The sequence below is a fragment of the Delphinus delphis genome, chromosome 3 (assembly GCF_949987515.2).
Source record: "Delphinus delphis chromosome 3, mDelDel1.2, whole genome shotgun sequence".
Lineage (NCBI taxonomy): Eukaryota > Metazoa > Chordata > Mammalia > Artiodactyla > Delphinidae > Delphinus > Delphinus delphis.
Genome location: NC_082685.1, coordinates 35375602 through 35396314, shown reverse-complemented (window position 1 = coordinate 35396314; position 20713 = coordinate 35375602). Strand labels below are relative to the sequence as shown.

The following is a 20713-nucleotide window of genomic DNA, read 5'->3' as shown; positions in this document are numbered from 1 at the left end:
ACATGTATCAGAACTACTAGTATTTTCTCAAGCTTCCTTTTAGAACACTACACCAATGTTCTAATATTAGGTAGTCAAAATGAAAAACTGCATTCAGCTATTAGCCTTATGAAAATTCTGAGTATGTCATGTCTGCTCTGCTACCTCCCAGCCCAGGCACTGGGTCATTTCTCCACATTAAACCTGTTAAAGCACTAAGGGCATGGGCTTTGAAGTCAAACAGGCTTGAATTCTATTCCCAGCTTTGATGCTTATAGTTGTACCGCTTTGAACAAGTTACTGAATTTATCTAAGCCTCAGTTTCCTCTTAAAAGATAGAAGGATATCAGTATCTACCAGATTGGATTATTTGGGGATTAGAAGATACAGTGTATGCACAGTACTTGACACACAGCATGTACCCAATTAATTTTGACTATTATGATTATCTTGGGAACTACAGTAATAAACTACAACAACAATTACTTATTAGGTACCTACCGTTTGCCAGCTACTTTACATGGGTTATATTAGTTAATTTTGACCATATTCCTGCAAATTAAATGATATTATAATTTTCAGTTTAAAGTTAGGTAACTTTTTAAAAAGCCCCAAAGCCTATAAGAACAAACTCCAGAACTTGGTTCTTACCTACCATCCTATCCTACCTCTTCCATCTCCCTATTACATATATTCTTCTCCTACTAACCTCCAAGTTTTGAGTCTCAAGTTTTGAATGTCTCATTTGTCTTTGTGTATCCCTGAAACCTGGCACAGTGTTGGTACATAATAAGGATTTACCACTACCATTCCTTCTTGCCAAATATCATCCCACATGAATCAGGATGGGAAACAGCAGAAGAGGCCAACGTTAGATACATGTAGAAATCTTAATAACAGCAATTAATCTTTACAAACAACTTAGTATGTGCCAAACACTTTACGAAAATCTTTACAAGTATTTGCCTGCTTAATCACCCCAGTAATTCTATAAGCTGGGTACTATAAAGCCCTATATTCCTGATGAGGGAGCTGAAGCTCAGAAAGATGGAGCACAGCTACTTAGAGACAGAGGAAGGCCTTGCAACAAGGAGGTCAGATTCCACACCCATGCTCCAAACAGGCCAGAAGAAGTTGGTCTCTCTCTCCTGGTCTTTTCAGTATTTTCCCTTAGTTGTCAGTGTACTACAGCTGCTAAAATATAAAGTCCTAATTATAGTCTCTATTATTGCTACTGAGAACAATCCAACATGGAATTGGAATCTTCCTCCAAGGATTTATGACCATTTAGCATTTTGGTACCTTTTATTCTGTCCATACGAGTGCAGATAATGAGCTACTTCTCAGAAGTAAAATAGCTCGAGCATTTCATAATACGGTGACTGGGATTTGTCATTAACCTGTTACAGTGGTCTGGCTTGCTTTATTTGTGACCTCCAGAATAAAGAGGTAGGAATGGGCTAGAAATCCTCCCTTACCACCCATTTAGTAAATCAAGTAATTAAACTTTTACCAAAAGTCTTTTAACCAAAAAAATATGGAGGTGACTTCCAGAGGTTGGGTAATGCTTTATCTCCTTCCTTTTTTTTCTGCCCGTGGAGAATAAGGCTGACATGAATATCTGTGAAACAAATATTTTTCACTCGTTCCAGAAAATAAATATAGATTTTCTTCCGTGTACTCTAGGGTCTTCTGTGATAGGCCAGTAGACAAAGATACCACTTGTCTGAAATTTAGAGGTGTGTCTAATGGCTCAGTACTCTTTCTGCTTTCCCTTCCAGTATGAGAGTATTGATGCTAGAGTTAGAGACAAGGGTCTCACTGAGAGAGTATTTTAAATCCGGGACACGAAGGTGTACAGGTTACTTGGGTCATTCCTTCCTGGATTATCAAGTAAGAACTGACCTTCTTCAATCCAGCAGGAAAGCTTGTGGACCAGGTGACTTGCGGGCAGCCTTGAGGGTCTCTGCAAACCACAGCAGCCATGTGCCTCCTCAATGCACTAGGGTTTTACATCTCTGGCTAACTAAATTGAGACTTAATCAAATCTTACAGTGGTTGCTTTTCCCTAGTCTGTAACCTTCTTGAAACTCCACAATATGGATGTACAATTGTGAAATAGAAGAGATTTTCAAAATCCCTATACACCAAGTTACAAACTGTAGTGCGTGCTGCTTTTCCTTGAACTTGGGTATTCAGAAAAGTGAAACAAAAATAACCCTCTGCATCTAAACAGTTGCAAAGTAGAGATCCATTCAAGAATAAAGGATGAAAGGAGAAGTGATGATATTAAGTTATACCTGAGGAACATACTCTATGTCCTATATGTATGGGAATAGCAATGCCAAAAACAATGCACAGGTCCCTATTGTGGAGTCCTATTCAAGATTGAGAGTCGTACTCATCTATTTAGGAATGATATCCACAAAAATCTCTCTAGAGGGGAGATGAATGACTCTTAGAAGTTCCTTTCAGGAGCCTTGGGAATTTAGGCTCTCCATTCTTCTCCTTCCATCAGCGTTTTCAGTACCGGCTTTTTCCAAGAGTCTTTTGCATCCATCTACCGGACAGAGACAGTGTTCTCTCAGTCTCTGGGAAGGTGACTGAGATATAGCCTTTGAGTTCAATACTAAGCCTGGAAACTCACTAGAAATTTACTTACTTTCCCAAAGCCTGAGTTTCCTCAACTATAAAATGGCACTGATGGTAGCCTGCTTCACAGGATTGTTTAATATAAATAATTCAGGGCTTGACATACAGAAGGTACTCAATAGAAAAGGGAACCCTCCTACACTACTGATAGGAATGTAAATTGGTGCAGCCACTATAGAAAACAGTATAGACATTCCTCAAAAAACTAAAACTGGAGCTTCTATATGATCCAGCAATACTACTCATGGGCATATATATCCAGACAAAACTGTAATTCAAAAAGATACATGCACCCCTATGTTCATAGCAGCACTATTCACAATAGCCAGGTCATGGAAGCAACCTAAATGTCCATCAACAGATGAATGGATACAGAAGATGTGGTGTATATATATATATTATATATATATATTATATATATATATAAAATATATATTATATATATATATAATGGAATATATAAATAATGGAATCATTCATAAAAAAGAATGAAATAATGTCATTTGCAGCAACATGGATGGACCTAGAGATTATCACACTAAATGAAGTAAACCAGAAAGAGAAACACAAATACCATATGATATCACTTACATGTGGAATCTAAAATATGACACACATGAACTTATGTATGAAACAGAAACAGACATAGAGAACAGACTTGTGGTTGCCAAGTGTCGGGGGCGGGGACAGGGAGGGACGGATTGGGAGTTTGGGATTAGCAAATGCAAACTATTATATATGGAATGGATAAACAACAAGGTCCTACTGTATAGCATGGGGAACTATATCTAATACCCTGTAATAAACCATAATGGAAAGGAATATGAAAAAGAATATATATACATATATGTATATACCACTTTGCTGTATAGCAGAAATTAACACAACATTGAAATCAAATATACTTCATCAAAATAAATTTTAAAAAGTAAGTAAATTTGTATGATGAACAACAAAAAAGTACTCAATAAATTTTACTACTACCACCACTACTACCACTACTTCAACTATCTCAGCTAAATAAGTATTCATATATATTTGTTTTGAACAGGTCTTTGTGTAATTAAAACTCTATCATGAGTGAACCCATTACAAAGACTATCTGGTCTAACCCTGTATTTTGCCTATTTGCTAATAAGCAAGTTGCCAGCGAAAGCTGCCAACAAAGTTCACCGATTTCATGAAATCAGGGTGGAACAAAAGATATACAAAATGTGATTAGAGAAAACTTTATCTTCAAACTAATAGTGAGGATAATAGGCATGGTTTCAAGTTTAATTTAATGGAGTCATTTCTGTTTTCTTTATTTTTAATATAAAGCAAACAGAAAAAATTTTGCAGGTATATATGTGTGTGTATATATATATATAATATGCATATACACACAAATACAAATCTATAAATGAATACATATGCATATTTATACCTATAAATGGGGACATATACATATACACACACAAGCACATATACAACAGCAACAGTTTTAATCATCCACTAGAAAATACTTTTCTTAAAATAAAATAAAACAAGACAAAACAAAATAAATATCTGGCTTCTCTCCATGCTGCCAGTACTCTCGTGACCCAGAGGGTTCGTTCCTAGTGAAATCGCGACCATGCTAGTGCTACTTCTGAATGCGCTTATGTATAGCCATGCTGTATACAGATACATCCGCAAGCCAATGAATGGCGTGTTCTCAGGGGTTTCAGGTCTTCTCCTCTTTGCAGACAAGGCCCACTTCGATGACACCCTGTACTCATTCTTTGGGTCTTCAATACAAGATCCATATCTTTATTGGGAACGCAGTTGGTGTCTTTCCTGCTTTGAAACCCCTGGAGTCTCTGACCACTCATCTTTCACACCTTTGGTTTCAGTTCTGCCATATTCAGCTCTCATTGGACTGAAATCAATGGACATGAAGACAACTAGGGTAGTAAAGGAGACTCACTGATTACAAGAACATGATGACTCAGTAATATTTGAGAAAAAGAAGTCAGGCAGATTTTCTTTTCCTCTTTAAATGTTGTTATCTAAAAACCCAGCAAAAATATTGCAACCAAAAGAGCCCTGGATTACACCTAATGGTGTAATTCTGATTCTGCTATTTCCAGTTTGGAGTTGACTTATTCGCTGAGGTCAGTCAGACCATGATGACGGCAAGTAACCAAATGACTCCAGCAGCAGGAACAATAACCAGCCCTGGATTAGGAGTCAGGAGGTTGGGATTCTGCTCTGTGCTTTGCCATCAATCGTCTGTGTGATGTTAGGCACAATCACTTCCCTCTCTGAGCTTCCTTCTTCTTTTCTGTAATAATGAAGAAGGTGAACTTGAAGATGACAGAAATTACTTCTAAATACATTCACTTTTCATATAAATAATTTTATTTTATAGTGAAAAATAATGGGCAAGAAATTTCTTTTAAAAATTCATCCAGGGACTTCCCTGGTGGTGCAGTGGTTAAGAATCCACCTGCCAATGCAGGCGACATGGATTCGAGCCCTGGTCCGGGAAGATCCCACATGCTGCAGAGCAACTAAACCCATGCGCCACAACTACTGAGCCTGCGCTCTAGGAGCCACAACTACTGAAGCCTGCGCGCCTAGAGCCCATGCTCCACAACAAGAGAGAAGCCACCGCAATGCGAAGCCCGCCCACCGCAACGAAGAGTAGCCCCCGGTCGCTGCAACTAGAGAAAGCCCCCGCGCAGCAACGAAGACTCAACGCAGCCAAAAAAAAAAAAAAAATTAATTACAGCTCTTTAAGGAGGATGCATGTGTCTCTTCCCACGGAGGTGGAGGTAGATGAAGGTGTTTTTTCCTGCTTAGAAGACTGAGAATCTAGAGCACAGGGTCTCACACTCTGGCCAGAAGAACTGATATTCTTAATAAAATCTCTGTTGTTCTGCTTGACAAAATGCATTCACTCCATATCTCTATGAAAATGAATTAAACCAATTAGGAAATCCAAGTAAAAAAATTGATATATTAATGTTTAATAGACTACATTTCAGTGTGAGATGGCTACTCAGTTATTCACTTGCCGAATACCCTGTGGTAAAGCTTTAGGAGTAGAGAAAGAAGATACAATTAATAAACCTTGCCTGTCTAAATTCATTACAGGCTAATCCTTTGCCATTTTCCCAATGACAGAACATACATAGCGGGAGGTGGTTGAATTGCCTTCTGCTTCCTGCTGAATCTTTCTTTAAGAATGTGAACCTTTAATCAGAAGTGACATGTTGCTGACCCAATGTTACATATGGGAGGTGTACAGACATATGAAATCAAGGGCTGCCCCTTCACACCAAAAGACAAACAGCTATTTTTAGATGGGTCAACTACTACCAGAAGAGTAAGAAAGTCACACTTTCCATAAGAACTGTCCTAATACTCAGCACCAGTACATCTCCTGAGCCATTTATTTAGCTAATGACACCACAAGTTACAACAGCACAAATACAAGATTACAAATTGTGTTGCAAAAAGCTTTGCCTGTTTGTCACTAAAATATTAAGTAAATTTGAAATAGTAGCCCTGCATTTTATAGCAATAACTACATATTTCACCTTATGTCAAAGCCATACACCATATCCTATATTGGATAAAGAAATATATCCCAAATATGTCTTATAATGGTTAAATAATGATGGTGAGCAGAGTTTTACTGACATGGCAAACATGTTTATGGTGCACTCATGGTTAAAGAAAAAAATAAGATCAGAAAATTGTATGTATAATGTGAATCTGTTTTATGACAAATTACCTATATGCTTTTTTACTAGAAAAATATCTGGAAGAGTATAAAGCAAGATGCAGGTATGATAGGATTAAGGGTAGCTATATTTTCATAACTTAACTGTATTTTCTAAATGTTTAAAAATAATTATGTAACATCTCATAAGAGGAAATAGGTTTTGTTTTCATGTTTTTGTTGAACAATTTAGTAATGTGCTAAAATGCTTATGATATAATGTTAATGACTTAGCATATAGAGTCCAATTGGGATTCAGATTCTAAATTTTCATAAAAAATATACATTTTTACATTCACAAAAGGGTGTCAGCAGTTGATAATTCAGGTTTTCTCATATACCTGAGTGCACTGATTTTGTTTTTGCCTTCTTAATTAATCAGAAGATCTTTTTCAAGAAGATAACTACAATTGCTAAAGCACTGCAGTATCACGTTAAATACTGCTGTATACGTAATGAGGTGGAAGTCCTAGATTAGCAAAATCACAGGTATTGAGATTTGGGGAGTGATAATAAAATTTAGAAATTATTTAAATGAATAATTATAAGAAGTACTAAATGTAAGATTAGAATGCAGCTCTCCTAATTCTCTGATCAGTGTAGTTATCACTAGCTTTCTGAAATCTAATAATTATCTCCTACTTTAAGTAAATAACAGACTAAATTATACCTATGTAACATTCTTTATGATGCCATGTCAACACCAGATTAAACCTGATTTTTACTGGCTAGTGCTTTAGATGAATTCATCAGCAGAAATCCTGTACTTTCTATGACATTTTTCCTTAAGTGTTCTGAAAATAATTTGATTGGGTCAATTTTATTTTGGAATAAAATACAGATAATCTGTTTGGAATATGTGCTTTATACATTGCTAGGAATTCTTCTGCCTAGTCAATGAGAAGTCTGCTGTCACCACTTCTACAGCTGGGTTCATCCCAAGAAAATATTCTTCCCTACCTCCACTTATATCTCCTAACAGAAATATCTAAATAGTATCATAAAAGAAAGCAGGTATTTTATTTTATGATCACATTGGTATAACTGAGTTATCAACTAGCCAAGAGTGAAGGTAAGAATCTATATTTAAGGATTATATTGCTCTTTAGCCACAAACTATAAACTTAGACTTGAAAAACAACATTATTCATCATTTTTCTTAATTATTCCTGCAGATCTTTAAACAAGGTTGAGAAAATAGATGCATGATAAGACGTGATGAGAATAAGAGGAATGGCCTGGTTTAAGAGAAACTATATAACGCTGATTAAACGAAAATTACTGAGTCCATGCTACAAATGAGGTACTGGGTTTGGGGCTACAGGGCAGCTTCTAAATGCTGTCATGGCCACTTGGGTCTCAAGCCAGGCATCTAGTTTCCTTCCTCTTCATCTCAGCCTGCCAGTGCAATGGCTGGAGATAATTGGCTCCACTGCAGGTTTCAATCCTCTTAGTATTTTAGTAGTCCCCTTCTTCATTTTAGACATGCCTGACCAAGACCTTTCCCATTCTCTTCAACAGACTTGCTCACTTGTGCTCCTCTTGTCCTTTTTGTTCTACACAAAGGAGTATCTTCACAGAATCATGGAAAGATACCTGGGGTCAACTTCTACAATATAAAACCACTGCCTTGATATCTAAACCTTTATCTGTTCCAGCCTTTTGTTTATTTATCAAATATCCCCAGCATCCATCTATTTATCAAATATTAAGTAACACTGCACACTTACTATCTACCAATTACTATGCTACTCGAAATACATAATTTTACTTTCCAGTCTGATGTCAGATTATAAAATTTTTTACATTCACTGATCTCATTTGATTCAGAAGATGACTGGGTTGTTAAAATGACATTATCTAATTTATCCCCCCCCCTTTTTATATATGAGGAAATTAAAACCTGAAGAAGATGCTTAAGGTTCAACAAGAGGTCAGTGACAAAAGTCCAAACGAAAATACAAGTTCCATTATCATAATACTTTGTTAAGGAAGTTGGTTGCATTGCTCAATTGTGTCCATTCATCTCTTTGCACAGCATCGGAACTCTATCCTTCTAAAATGATTATCAACCTGAAAAGTAATGGAATAACTGAGAGTAAGCTGCTAATCCGTGTTTTTGGCAATGGGGAAACAAAAATCCAATCAGAATGAAAACTCTTAAAACCTAGCCTATAACAGCAATAACTAAAACATTTCCCATATTTCTAAGTCTCAATCTCCGTTTTCTGAACTTCCCAAGTTCATTGTCTGAACTACCTTAATGCAAGTCTGTCAATTAGCTGAGCGCTATCCTTAAAACTCATGCTATCCAGACACTGTTTCACCATGAGTGGACTCAGAGCTCCTGCTGTACAGTCAAAAGCAATGGGTACATCCTTGCAGGAGGATGATTTCACAAGGAGGTTTTCCGAGCTTCAAGTGTAGAGCTATGACCAGTCCTCCCTGGGTTATGGCTTAGCCTGGTTGTCTGTGGTCATGGATCCCACCCACTAAGTATGCATCCTCTGAGATGAGATGACCTCGTTTTCAGACACAGCTACTAAAAGTACATGTCACATACAGGTAATTCTCTACCTCTAAGAGACCAGAAATACCATTCTTTGGCTTCAGACTTTTAAATCTTGAGTGCTATTTCTTAGATAATAGAACCAGAGATTCCTAGGCCATTTTTTCTTTTCCAAATTTTATCATGGAAATTTTCAAACATACAGACAAGCTGAAAGAAGAGCATGACAAACACCTATGTACCCACCATGAAATTCAACAAGCATTAATAGTTTGCATACTACTTTATCTTTAATATGTTTTAATACCTAAAAATTTCACTAAGAAAACTCTACAAAAGAAGCTTACTCAGATTCTCTGAATGACTTCCCCTCCAGCCCCCTCATCCCTGCCAATCTTTGTGCATCTCAACGGAAGAAGCATTTAAGTCCTTAAAGGATTTTGCCTTGAACATGCATGACATTCGGCCCAGAGGACTTGTTCTACCTAATTTATTGGTCACTGCCTTATATTTAAAGTCTTCCTTGAACCAGCTTTCTATGTCTAGGTCTTCATGATTGCCTTTCAATTCTCCTTATTCCGACTGATGAACCTTGCCTGTACCAACTTCTTTGCAATGATCTTGTCTGTGCCCCAGGATTCCACACAGCAAAAATCATCCCTTAGTAAACTGGGAATGGTGTGACTCTCAGAACCCAAAGATGCATCTTCCATAGATGACTCAGGACTGCTGTTCTCTAGGGCTTTATTCTATCAATCAAGAACAAAGTCTGGGGCTTCCCTGGTGGCGCAGTGGTTGAGAGTCCGCCTGCCGATGCAGGGGACACGGGTTGGGGACATGGGTTCGTGCCCCGGTCCGGGAAGATCCCACATGCCACGGAACAGCTGGGCCCGTGAGCCATGGCCGCTGAGTCTGCGCGTCTGGAGCCTGTGTTCCGCAACGGGAGAGGCCACAACAGTGAGAGGCCCACGTACCACAAAAATTTTAAAAAAGTCTGTATCTATGGATCTAATGCAAGCTGTTTCCATATCACTTTTCTTTACCTTCTTTTTTTCTCCCTTGCACGCTCTCAGGTGATTTCTACTATTCTTTATTTCCATTTGCCAGTACGTAAGGAGTAGGACAGAACGATAATGAAGAGCAACATCTTTGTATTCAAACTATTATACTTTCCGGTGCCGCAGCTGTGTAACTTGGTACACAAGTTCCTTAATTTCTTCATGTAAGACAGAAAAACCAACCAACCAATAGCGCCCAGTTTGTAGGAATAAAGTCAATTTTAAATGAGATAATATAAGCAATGCTCTGGCACAGTGACACGTACAGGCTAAGTCCTTTAATGCGTACTAACTACTAATATTAATACTATTACTGTTCTAAACGCTGTTTGAATGCAGCCACTATTGAACATAGAAACAAAATAAATTTCTTAGCAGACTATCAGTAACAGAGAATGACTGGAGTAGGAGAGTGGGTAAGTAGGAGAAGGAACTAAGTAGATCTGAATCAATCCAGCAGCAGCAATTTTAATTGAATTCCTTTTACTTTTTATTACAAATGAAACTTCTGCTGTTGAAAAGGAATATCTGGCCTGCACTAAATTTCAGCTGTGAAATAAACTGTTCTATTTATCAGTAAAAACTGGAATGGGATATTTACAAATTTCCTGAAAGACCTCTTATCAATTTCAAACTCAGGATTAACTACACAACTGAGAGAACAGTGACAATCCATGAGTCTTCTTCTTCGTCCAGGAGTGTTAATTTTATGCACATCAAATGTGTTCAGGAACCTGCACATTTTGCCATTAGCCCTTATTGGAAGTGGGGCCGAGAGGGTGATGATTTACAGGAATAGTGTCCAGTCGGTCTTAATGACAAGAATGAACAGCCACCACCTTTTTTGGTCTGATTATTGGCTTAATGATTAGAAGCCATATTTATCATCTATATTGGCCCTCTCTTGTCCCTCTCAAAGACTTTTGACTGTTGATTTTTTCCCACCCATCCAACTTTGCATATGTACATTCAGAATTCATTGACAATCTTTACTGAGTTTATTTACAGTGTAGGTGCTTTGTCAGTGCTAGGAGTAACAAAGAGAACACAACTGGTTCTCTGGTCTAAATGTGGGTATCACCAAAAAAAGGAAAACGCAATGTAATGTCTACATGATTGCCGTGAAGATTTGATGGGAAAAATGTATCCAGCACTGGGTCTGACGCTTAGCGAAGACTTGCTACTTCCCAGGCCTATCCCCGCTCACTCCCTGCCAAATGAGTAACTCATTATTGCTGTGCTTCTCTCTGCCTTCTTCAGGATTCTGACTTCTTTCTGTGCTTAACTCTTAAAACGTGTGAACTACAACCTCTTTGCATTCCTCCACTGCCCGTGTGGTCCCCATCTCATCAAGGTCTTTGTGATACCATATTTTCATTGCAGCCACTACTGAACATAGACACAAGCAATAAATTGTAGTGGATTCCAAGCAATAAGTTTAGCACAATGTATCTGCTAAGATAATTCTTTCCGTAAGTACTTTCAAATTCCACCACTTTGGTGGAGTCTTTGCAGACACTGCCAGTCAACTTGTTTTATCTTTCCGCTATTTCTCTTTTTCCCTAAGGCCTGTATGCGAGCAATGCCTGTATCCAATTCATCTCTTTACTTCCAATGGCTGACACAGCGTACAAACATGCTCTCTCTTGGCCTCAGTCTCTCCCTCCCTTGACAAACAAATGCCATTTTCTCTACAAACAGGATAAACAAACAAAGAAGCTGGCTTATAAGGATCTAAGACAATGCACCAGTCAGGAACGATGAACACAGCAGATAATGAAAATTAGATATAACAGATAAGAAAAGTGTGGGAGTGAGAGGCAACCTACGGTAACGGTTAGGAGCTCTGGCTCTGAACTTAGAACAGGACTCAGATCCCATCTTCACTGCTTACTTTCTCTGTGATCTTAGACAAGTTACACCAGCCTTCATTTGAAATAAAGATCATAACAGTTTTAACTTATGAGGTTGTTATAAGTTATTGTAACTGTAATAATACACGGAGTGTACTCACTACTGTCTGACCCCTAACAAGTGTTCAATAAATGAATAATAATATTATTATCATTATTATGAAAAAGTCACCACATGTTCACGTAAAACAGAATATATCAGAGACAACTGAACATTTCAGAATAGAGAGTCTTCCCCAATAATGGAGAGGAATTCTTTACATTGCAATGTTTTCAGAGTAAGACAGATATCTTTCTTCTTCATCTTTTTTTCCAGGGAACCATCTAATACAAAATAAACTTTAAAAGAAGACACTGTCATATTTCACAATTCATCCTCCAAAGAGCAGAGCATCACAATTCTTCTCTGATAGAAAGGTACATTTAATAGCGTAAATTCATTATTAATAAACCTGAGATGATGGCTATTTATTTGCAAATCTGATTGCTCCTTGGAGGTAAGAGGGCAAAAAAAGCCTTCCTGTTCTCAGAGGACCAGACCCAGTTCACAGAGCTCAGGAACAATTTATGAAACAGAATATCTGCCACATTCAAACAAGAATTTGGCACTCATCATTTTTTTCCACTTTAAAGAGACCCTGTGTCTAAGCTATTTTGATATTGTTTATCCCTACTCCTTAAAGAAAGCAGCTTTATGAGCCAAAAAAAATATTGTTTTGCCCTTCAGTATAAATAAACATTTTGCCTCCTTATTTATATTTTTCTTGACATAGCTTATTTCAGGCCTCTATCATACCCTGTTTGAACTATTACAAGAACCTCCAAAGTGGCATCATTTCTAAAATTTCTCTATCACCTGAAGTGAAGTGTTAATACAAAATTGACAGAAATTTGTTAATGCAGCTAATGTTAATAGACAAAGGATATAACTGTGTTCTATACATGTGTGTATATGTATTATAATATATAAATTTTTTACTTCTTTTGGAAATAAAAAAATCATCACCATTAACAATAAATATTTAAGCAATTAAAAAAAAAGAAAGCAGCTTTAGGATCAGCAGCTGATATTGGAAGATAATTCAGAAAAACTTAGGCTTAGCTGGGATAAGTCCCTTTGTAAACATGGAACACTGAGCTCTCAGATGTCTAGTGACTAGGAGGTTTAACGGCTTATCAGCAGAATTAAAGGAGGACTAAGAAAAACAGCACAATATGCCCCTCCAAAAAAAAAAAAACAGTAACTAGCGTGTTCAGGAAGAGTTCAATTTTGAAATGGACGCTACAGACCTGAGGCCGTAAAGGACCGTCCCATCTGGATGCAGCCGGATCATGCGGTTCTTGACAGTCACTCCGTGCACAAAGGACTTCTTATCGTTCAGGAAGTAAGTATCGGGCACCCAGAGCTGGTCTGCCACTCTATTGTCCAGAGTCAAGTTTAAAGGTATTACATTATAGGACAGCCTCTTATCTCTCCAAGCTTGCTGGAAGTACATTGTCAAGGTATAATCCTGTGAAATGGAGAAGATAAAAGAAAAAAAGGGTTATTTTGTACATAAATGGACTTGGGAGACAGGCAAACACTTCAGTATTCACAATATACACAACCAAATACCAAAAACATATACTATTCGCATATAGGCAAATATTAATTTACTAAACCCGTTCTTACTGAGCCCATACTATGTGTCGGGCACCACAGTATCTACAGAAGTGAAGAGAGCATATCCTTGTGAAATTTATCATACATCATTCAGGAAGAAAGATGGTAAGAAATAATTATTTAATAATTAATTTGTCTTAAAGTGTGGTGCCCAGGATTGTTTTAGGTGGAACATAAATACAATTGTAAAAAGTGGTTAATTTATTCCAGTAGTAATTATAAGAGTTTATAATGAGAATCTCAATCCGTCTGATCAAAGTGAGTTTCCTAGTGGAGGCAACATTTATACTGAGACTAACGTAGCTTCCCACCTATCTAAAAAATATTAGCTCAGTTAGTATTTCATGAGAATTTTTGGGATTCTGGATCATCAGGCTAGGCTCTTTCGTTTTGAGAAACTGTGCGTTGTTATAAAGGGAGCACTGGCCTTGGAGTCCCAGGCTCCAGCATCTTCCAGCTATTTCTAGGAGTAAATTTACATAACTTCTTTTCACTTCAGTTCCTTAACTATAAATGGGCTTTTAATATATCCCTGATCTATCAGAAGATTACTATGACAATTAAATATATAACTCAAATGCAATCTGTAAACTACAAAAAGCTATAAATTATGAACAAAGTATTAACATACATATTGTGACATGTTCTCTCCATTAGAGGCCTACGGGTACAATGTAATTGCTCTTTCACCCTCATGTGAATGACTAAATGAAGGACCAAATATTCATTTGAAAAGGATAATTACCATTCTATTTTAATATCAGTTCACAATGCCCTACTTGAGGGCTTTAAAAAAAAACAAAACTAGAATTATGTATTAATCATATCTGCAACCTGAGAGCCAGCACAGTCCTAGGGCACAAATAATGAATGAATGGATATCCAATATGGTATGCCTATTGGATTTCTGCACATACTTGCCTACTTTTGTGGATAAAATACACACTTCAATCGCTGTGAAGTCCCTGAGTTTTTCCAACCCTTGCTGAGATTTATACATCTTAATTTGGCTATGCAATTTTAAAATACGACTCGCAAAATATTACCTGCTAAAAACATTAAATAGCTTCATAGGAAAAGTATAATCCTCCGGCAAAAAATTTAAATATTTTCCCTGGTTTCACAAATATACGAATTTTTATCTCACTCAGAAGTCAGTGTAGAGCTGACTTCTGAATGAGAAGCACAGAATCAAACTTCTATTCTAACAGAAGAATATTCATATCCTAAAGGTATATCAAATAATTGTAGGTGAAATTTACTTGAGTGGATTACTTTAGTCAGTGCTCTGGACTGTTCTAGCACACTCTGCTTTATTAAAGAATTAGTCTGAGGATCTCTAGCATAACATCCTGATTTATAATAAAAGCTAACTTGAAGGCTTGTGAATTATATAACGAGAGGACAGAAAATGGATCAGATACATTTTTTACATGTCTCTATGTTGCAAACGGCCTAAAAACTTGGCCATAAATAGAATAGGCAATTTACATTGTGCTTGAGAGAACACACTTAGTGATTTCCGATTCTTGGAGATAAAATGGAAAATTTGATTATTATCTCTATTAGAAGATGAAGCTACGTCAGCCCTCTTAAGAGTTAGGGGAGATAACACAGTTTGGAAGGTGCTGGAGTTTATCAGTCAGCTGAGATGTGTTTGGACACAGGAAATTGTATTTTCTTTTGGGCTAAATAAATGGTAAGATTGTGAGATCCAGAGTCATATGCTAACTCCTGTTATTTGTCAGCAAGGCAGTGCCTGGTAAGAAATGCTCCCAGACAGACCCTGGTGATTCTGCTAACTGTCACATCAATTTTCATTTCTTTTATTTTAAATGACACATCATGACACTGTCAAGAAAGGAAGAGGTTCCTGAATCGAAATAAATGTTACTGGACATAAAAGGAAACAATGGTTCTGTGTTCTACTCTCTCTCCCAGACCCTCATGCCCCCATGAGGCTTTGAACTTTTATGTAGAAAACATCTTTTACACCCATCCAACAAGCCTGCCTTCAGGAAGCTGTGTCACTGTTGGTCTATTCAAACTGAAAAAAAGCAAGTAAACCACTTCTGGGTGCTCCACAACCCATGGCATCACCATGCAAGAAGCAGTTAGATAATCAAAACTAAAACCAATTGATTTTCAATGCTGAGCAAGATGGAGTAAGCCTACTACAGGCTCTCTCTCCTGCTAATCACAACTAACCATCCTGGAAAGAATAAAAAAGCCACTATCTAAGGACTGTGCAAAGTGAAAACTAATAGGCAGATTGGCAGAAAATCAAAATGTGAAGAAAACCCATTACAATAGTGAGCTTCTTATTTATTTTTTCTGCCTCTTGTATCTTCTTAAAGTAACACACACTCACACAAACACAGCCAAAAGCAAAAATAAATGGAGAGATACACCAAGTTCCTGGATTTGAAAAGTGAGTATTGTTAAGATGTCAATTCTCAAATTGATCTGCAGATAAAGTTTAAAAATTTAATCCCAATCAATACCCAAGCAGGATTTTTGTAGATATGAACAAGCTGATCCTAAAGTTTATATGGCAAGCAAAGGAACGAGAATAAACAAAACAATTTAGAAAGGAAAGAACAAAACTGGAGGATTCACACTACCTAATTTCAAGACTCACTCGGAAACTCCATTAAGACAATATGATAGTGTAGTATTGATAGAAACATAGATCAGTAAAATAGTAGAATCTAAAAACAAACCCACACAAATATGCTCAAAGATTTCTGACAAAGGTAGAAAGATAGTAGATTTGAGAAAGCATAATATATTCAGCAAATAGTGTGAATCAACTGGAGCGTACAAATGGAAATAAATAAGCAAACAAGTAAGCAAGATAGACGTCTAAGTTAGTGTGAGATCCACATATTCACTATTGTATATGCGAAATTTGTAAATGTGACGCTCCCACATCCCAAAGGTAGGTGGTCTCCAAACTTTAAAATTGTACACAATATGTTGAACAAGGCCCCCAAAATAAAACAAAACAAAAACACAACTGACCATTTCAAGTGCTGATGATGATGCAGAGCAACTAAAACTCTTACACATTGCAGGTGGGAATACAAATAATCAGCCACTTGGAAAACAGCTGGACAATCTCTTACAAACTTAACATACATTTGACATACTCCCTAGCAATCCCACTCCTGTGTGCAAATGTTCAGAGTAGCTCCTGATACATGCAACATCATCAATGATTTTCAAAGAAAGTTAAGTCGAAGAAGGCAGATTCAAAAGAATACATAGTATATGATTCCATTTATATGAAATTTTGGAAAACGTAAAACTATAGGAACAAAGAACAGATGAGTGTTTCTCTGGTATTTGAGGTGCTGGAGAGGTTGACTACAAAGGGACAGCATCAGGAATGATTTTGGGTAGCAGAACTGCTCTGCATCTAAACTGTAGTGGTGGTTACACAACTCTAGGCATTAGTTAACTCATAGGACTATACACCAAAATGAGTGCATTTTTCTGTATGTAAATTTAAAAAACAAATTTAAAAACTGCTTAAACAAAACGAACAAACAAAAAAACCCATGATCTCTAAGGTCAGACACACCCAGGTTCTTACCCCAGTACTTTCATGTCCATCTGTCATAACCTCGGTTGAGGTGAATGAGTCTCTGTTTCCAACTCAAAAGAAGAAACTGAAGCTAATGAACTTAGGAATTGGGGAAAACAAGAGCTGCTTTGACACCTGGAGGGGGGTGGAGTACAGCGATGCTACAAAATAAGTCATCTCCATGCATACCAGGGAACACGTGGCCCCATCAGGATGCACTAAGATTACCACTAAATGGTCAGAGTTTCACAATTCCCCATGTGTACAATGAGGCAGTTGGACTAGGTAGTTTCCAACTCCACCCCTAGGAATAAAACAATTCCATTCTAAGAAATGCTTTGCCACCCCTGCGTTCAAATGCATCTCGCCATTTCAAAATCTTCTAAACATCTAAAGTACTTTCATAATTGTTTCTTGCTGTCTTTGTAATTCATTCCCAATACCAAGATTCAAACTCTTCCTGTTTCTTTGGTTTAGTGTTCTACAAAATATATGGTATGAAATAATTTGTGTACGTGTCTATTATCTTTTTTTAATTTTATTATTTTGTGAACTTCCTATTCATGCTCTATGAACACTTTTCTGTTTACCTCCTGTTACTGTATATTTGATAGGTGGATATCAATCTACATAAAACATTTTATTATTTTGCTGTTTCCTTTTAAAGTTATTCTTATAATTAGTTTAACTTTATAGTTTAAAACAAACAAAAAAATATCAATAGTTCAGAGGGCTTCTGTATACTTTTCACACAGCCTCCTCTAAGATTAACATTTTGCATAATTATAGAACAATATCAAACTAGGATATTAGCATTAATATAATACTATTTACTAGACTACAGACCTTATTAGAATATCACCTGTTTATTCACTAAAGTTCTTTTCCTGTTCCAGGATGCAGTCCAAGATCCCACCATGTATTTAGTTTTTCTGTTCCTTAGCGTCCGTCAATCTGTGAGAGTTCCTCAGTCCTTCCTTGTCTTTGATGATGTAATGCTTTCGAAGAGTACTGCTCAGTTATCTTGTTGAATGTCTCTCAATTTGAGCTTGTCTGATGTGTTTATGATGAGACTGAGTTTATACAGTTTTGGCCAGAATATCACCAAAGAAACACTGTATCCATCATATAACGGGTATATGATGTCAATATGTCTTATTACTGGTGAGGATATTAATCTTGAACAGTTGGTTAATGTAGTACCTGCCCCGTTTCTCCACTGTGAAGTTACTATTTTCCCTTGTAATTGATACATATCTTGGGGTAGGTACTTTAGAACTATGAAAGCAATAAGGTTATTAGGCTGACTTCTGTAATCACTGTGTTTTTGGGTTTTGCATACTTTCCAAATTTCTATTTATCTTCTTTCCACTCAACCTGAATCGACATATTCAGTCAGTTGACAATGCTTAACTATTAATAAGACAAACCAAAAGAAGTAAATACCAACATAAGCCATTTAAGGTGTTTTACCATCAAATAATGGGAAATATCTTCTTGAGGCTCATTCTCTCCACCTACTCCTTTCACAGATTAGTGGCATCATTCTGGCCACAGCAGGTGCCTGCTTCTAGTATAGACTTTTACTCTGGATGGTGCAGCATCTTACCCTGCTCTCAAGTCTGCCAGTTGCACTTGGGTGGTGTATATTCCCACCTGGACTTGCTTCAGATTTCTCCTACCTTCATTTATGTCTATGGTTTTCCATATGCTTTTTCTTCTCTGGAGACCATTTCCGAGCTTTCCTTTTTTTTTTTTGCAATGCATGTTTATGTATATGGGAACAATTATAAGTGTAATTATGTCATTTTCCCTATCTTTGTGTTTTTTTTTTCCTATTTCTCTGTTTGGGGAGAAGATGGTGGTGTAGGGGATTGGGTTCACAGGTATTTGGTCGGCCATCTGAGGACATAAAGACGCCTAACAGTTACTTTTTTAATGATCAGGGTTTACAGTTTATTTTCATCACTGATAATGTGTGGGTTGTTTAATTTGCTTTACCTATTGCAATTACATCTTCTAGCTTTGAAAATTGCTGCTGCTGTCCTAGAATCTTGAGCTTTGGTGAATAATCTTGTTTCGTGGTCTCCCAGGTAACAATTTTGTCTCCAAAATTAGATATGTTCAGAGAAATATCTTCTCTCTCTGCTCAGGATTTATAATTTTGAAAGAAAATAAAAATTTTAGCTTCATCTTATTATCCCTTGCTGAAATAACAACTTCTAATATACTATCACGTGATACTTTCCTTTAACTTACGCTAGATTGATTCTGAGCTAAGAATCTGAGCTTCTGGCTTTTGTAAGATACGGCTAATGTATTTAAGGAAGTAAAACCTGTGATTATAAGATTATATTATAGAAACTGTGAGTGCAAGTTTAATTTAAACAAAATGCAAGTTTCGTGTGAATAAAACTCCATGATGGTTTGTTCAAATAGCACATTTATAGCTTTTACTATCATTCTTTGCATAGCCTTTTAATTTGGGGCATGTTTAGAGAAGTCTTTCATTATTTTTGTTTGGCTTTTCCACTTTTAAAAAAGGTGACACAAGAGGATTGAATTCCAAAGATTAGGATGCCAAATTATTTCCCTAATTTAAAACTTCTGTTTTTCCTCCCTCATGGGAGAAAAGACACTACATCTGATACAGAAATTATCACCTAAATAAACACCATAGTAAGACAGAGTAAGCACATTCATAGTACTTACACAGTAAGCATATTCTCAACATCATAAGCTGTTACCCCCTTGAGAGCAAAGACTGTCCCTTATTCCTGTGTATATGACCAATACTGTGCATACTTTCTGGTAAATGGTAACAACTACCATTACCTGTGAAATGGTATAAATTTCCTTGCAAATACTTGGGAGTATGTACAGAGGTCTCTAATCTGTGCGTACCCTTTGCTCTGATATTTACATTCCAAAGGATATTTGCAGAAAATAATTAAGCAGTACATTCTGACAGCTTTATCTCCAAATATTACAACTCTCTTACTTCTGTTTCCAATGCTAATAACCTAGTCTCAGACACCATTACTTGTTAAGTCATTATGTTGCCACTGTTACTCAGTGGAGACTGTTACTGCCTCCTTGCTTCTGATCCTTTTCCTCTCATGGTGGTAGGAACGAAAAGCAGATCACACGTCTACCTTGGTTAATTATCACCCAAAGGCTTTTCATTGCATTCAGAGTAAAACACAAACTTATGACTTTGGCCTTAAAGGTCGTATATGACCTGGACTCTGCACACCTCTCTGATCTTACCTACTACCTCTGCTCTTCCCTCACCTCACCTCACTAAGACCAGCCACACTAGCTTGTCTTCTCTTTTACAAATATTACAAGCTTTTTCAGCCTTAACTTTGTCCTAACTAGTGACTAACTGGAAAAACTATGTCTGGAAAAACTATGTCCCCAAGTGTGGTTGGCTCTTTCTTGGGACTCAGAGCTCAACTAAAATGTCAAATCTATTCAGTGGGACCGTCCCTGACCGTCCTACTCCCAACCCCATCGGACCTTATCACATCCCCCATTTTTATTATGTTTATAGCATTTATCACTTTTTTCAACTAATCATAATCATTTATTGGTTT

At 36.9% G+C, this 20713-nt stretch overlaps 1 protein-coding gene across 1 annotated transcript in view; it reads right to left on the bottom strand.

The window, feature by feature from the left end:
• GABRB2 (gamma-aminobutyric acid type A receptor subunit beta2) overlaps positions 1 to 20713 on the bottom strand; it is a 292264-nt gene that overhangs the window by 177350 nt on the left and 94201 nt on the right. Inside the window, exon 5 of the mRNA XM_060006813.1 lies at positions 13153 to 13373. Coding sequence (XP_059862796.1) covers positions 13153 to 13373 — 221 coding nt within the window. The remainder of the gene's footprint in view (positions 1 to 13152; positions 13374 to 20713) is intronic.